The sequence below is a fragment of the Galeopterus variegatus genome, unplaced genomic scaffold (assembly GCF_000696425.1).
Source record: "Galeopterus variegatus unplaced genomic scaffold, G_variegatus-3.0.2 Scaffold14010, whole genome shotgun sequence".
NCBI lineage: Eukaryota > Metazoa > Chordata > Mammalia > Dermoptera > Cynocephalidae > Galeopterus > Galeopterus variegatus.
This window is the reverse complement of record NW_007740121.1, coordinates 15911-19385: the sequence shown is the minus strand read 5'-3', so window position 1 is coordinate 19385 and position 3475 is coordinate 15911. Positions and strand designations below refer to the sequence as shown.

At 44.6% G+C, this 3475-nt stretch overlaps 1 protein-coding gene across 1 annotated transcript in view; it reads right to left on the bottom strand.

Moving 5' to 3' along the window:
* Positions 1 to 1281: 1281 nt before the first annotated feature.
* Positions 1282 to 3475, bottom strand: part of LOC103581818 (olfactory receptor 10Q1-like) — a 16154-nt gene continuing 13960 nt past the window's right edge. The window contains exons 3-4 of the mRNA XM_008563560.1: positions 2267 to 3266; positions 1282 to 1666 (exon numbers count right to left, since the gene is read on the bottom strand). Of these exons, the coding sequence (XP_008561782.1) occupies positions 1282 to 1666; positions 2267 to 3266 (1385 nt within the window). The remainder of the gene's footprint in view (positions 1667 to 2266; positions 3267 to 3475) is intronic.

Sequence of the window (3475 nt, the reverse complement as noted above, 5' to 3'; positions counted from 1 at the left end):
GAGGACATATTACCAAAGGGAGGAATGCTTCAACAAGGAGATGCATCAATGATTCCATTAAACTGGACATTAAGACTGTCACCTGGATACTTTGGGCTTCTCTTGCCTCTGAATCAATAGGCAAATAAGGGTGTTTCTGTGCTGCATGGGGTGATTGATCCTAATTACCAAGGGAAAATTAGACAGCTGCTCCAAGGAAGAGTATGTCTGAAATACAGGAGATCTGTGAGAGTGTTTCTTTGTACTACCATGCCCTGTGATTAAAGTCAATGGAAAACTACAACAACCCAGTTCAAGCAGAACTACTAAAGACTCAGACTCTTCAGGAGTAAAGGTCGCCCCGCCAGTTAAAAAATCACAACAAATTGTGGTACTTTCTGTGGACAAAGGGAATATGAAATGGGTAGTGGAAGAAGAGAGTTATAATTACCAGCTTTGATCACATGACCACTTACAGAAATAAGAACTGTTTTTATTAGGTGTATTATCCCCTGATTTTGTAATGAATGTGTGTGTGTGTGTAAAAGAAATATTTTTGTTTTCTTCTATCCCCTTACCATATAAAATAAGGTGTTTTAACTTTACATCATAATATTTGAGTATTGCTAACTTTACATCATAGTATTTAAATTATAGAACGTCCAGAAGTTTGAAGATCAGCCCCACAGTCGCAGAAGCCAAGTCCTTAAAATAAATCTCCTATTCATATGTTGATTTAAAGGAAGTGTAAACTTTTAATGTTAGATTAAGTGAACAATATCAGTCTGTATCACTGTCTACTTTTCGAAGTTTTTTTTTTGAGCTTGTCATAGCTTCTACAATTGTCCTTTTACTCATTTTGTTTTAACAGCTTTATTGAGATGTAATTGACATACAAATAAACTGCACATATTTCATGCATACAATTTGATGAGTTTGGACATATGCATACACCTATGAAACTATAACAATAAGAAAGGTAATAGACAAATTTATTACCTTCAAAAGTTTCCTCATTCTCCTGTAAGTTTTTGTTTATTTAGTTTGGCTTGATTTTTGTAGTGAGAATGTGTAACATGAGATCTATCATCTTTGTAAATTCTTTTTCTTTTCTTTTTTTTTTTTTTTAAGATTTCGGAGAACTTTAAAAGAATCAAAGTAAACTGTAGCAACTAAGTGTATTAGGTACAGAGAATTGATGAAAGTCCAAATTGTGGAAAATAAAGGTAAATGTGGCATTTTCATGTAAGAATTTCACTATTGTCACATGCTCAGGTACCCCTTTCAAGTCTCTCTAAGCCTTCAAAGAGCTTCAGATGTCCCTTTGGTACCGATGGCCCTTTTCAGGGCGTCTCTGACATCCTTGTTCCTGAGGGTGTAAATCAAAGGGTTGAGTAAGGGGGTGACAAAGGTGTAGACCAAGGCTATTTGGTGGTCCTCATCCACCGAGGAGCTGGCCTGGGGACGCAGGTACACCAAGGCGCAGCAGCCGTACTGCAGCAGGACCATGGTGAGGTGGGAGGAGCAGGTGGAGAAGGCGCGGCGGCGGCCCTGGGCAGAGCGCATGTGCAGGATGGCGGCGGTGATGAACACGTACAAGATGGAAATAAGGGTGAAAGGGATGGTCAGCACGAGGACACTTACGACATAGAGGACAGCCTGCGGCACGTGGATGTCAGCACAGNGGCTTTGAAAAACCAGGCCCTGTGAGGTGCATTTGCTTTAAGAATCCTCTACACTCCCTGGAATGTCAGAATATAAGAAAATGAAGGCACCCAGCTGGGATGTATGGAGTTAAGGAAATTGATGCATTAAATAGGCTATCGTTCTCCACACATTGACTTATATAAAACAATATAAAATATATTTCTTCAGGTACAGTATATGTCTTTATAAATACTCCTTACATAAGGCACCTTTCACAGAATAAATTAATATCATTGCCTCCTCAGGAGGCAGCATGTCTAAAGGTATTAACCTTTTTTCGCAGTGTGTATGGGGCGTTCCTGACAGAGCAGTTGCCACTGGCAAGCTGACAATCTTCAGAGTAGGGCTAAGGAGACCAGAGCTCCTACATTGGACGTTTTGTCCAAATTTTCAAATCTTATTTGAAGTACCTCAGGAAAATGAGTGCAGATTGTGGACATGGGGCAAATATGGCAAAAATGAAATATCAGGTGCAAAGCATGGGAAAGTAAATATTACAATTCTATGTTTGTCGTTTAGAGTTTATTGACATAACAACTGACAGACACCCACCCCAGTTCCCCCAAGCCTTCTGCTCTACCGACGATGGACGATGGCATTCCTCAAAGCACCTTTGACATCCTTGTTCCTAAGGGTGTAAATCAAAGGGTTGAGTAAGGGGGTGACAAAGGTGTAGACCAAGGCGATTTGGTGGTCCTCATCCACCGAGGAGCTGGCCTGGGGACGCAGGTACACCAAGGCGCAGCAGCCGTACTGCAGCAGGACCATGGTGAGGTGGGAGGAGCAGGTGGAGAAGGCGCGGCGGCGGCCCTGGGCAGAGCGCATGCGCAGGATGGCGGCGGTGATGAACACATACGAGATGGAAATAAGGGTGAAAGGGACGGTCAGCACGAGGACACTTACGACATAGAGGACAGCCTGCGGCACGTGGATGTCAGCACAGGCCAGGCTCAGGACTGGAGGCACATCACAGAGGAAGTGGTTGATTTCCCGGCAGTGCCCGCAGAAGGGCAGGGTGAAGATTAACGACGTGAGCTGCAGGGACAGGAACAGGGCCAGGCCCAGGGCGCCCGCCACCATCTGCATGCACAGCCTCTGGGTCATGATGAGGGTGTAGTGCAAGGGGTGGCAGATGGCCACATATCGGTCGTATGCCATGACTGCCAGGAGGAAACAGTCAGCACCACCAAGGGTGACGAAAAAGAACATTTGGGCCCTGCAGCCAGCCAGCGGAATGGGCTTTTGGGGTCCCCAAATGTTGGAAAGCATCAAGGGCACCACAGTGGTACTGTAGCAGATCTCTACAAAGGACAGGTTGGACAGGAAGAAGTACATGGGTGTGCGGAGGGAGCTGTGCGTGCACACCAGCCAGATGATGGCTGTGTTGCCCCAAATGCTCATCAGGTAGAGGAGGAGGAAGAGCAGGAAGAGAAGGGCCCGGAATCCAGGGACGGTGGTGAACACGCGGAACACGAACTCGGTGGGGCCCGACTGGTTGAGGACAGGGTTCCACGCAGGCATGTCTGCTGCAAAGGAAGGAAAGGAAGCACTGAGTCCTCGTCGGCTGAGTTGCTCTATGCCTGAGTAGGATGAAGGATTGTGAATTCACGATAGAGCATCTGGTATATTATCCCTTGGAAATCTTTATGAATGAGACAGATACTCATCTGTAGAAGTTCTTGGTGACAAGACACGTAGATGTTTCTGGTGAAATGTCTTTTTTTTTTTTTTCGTAACTCTCATATTTTTAATCCAATTGTCAAGAGATAATACTTTGCTTCTTTTATGC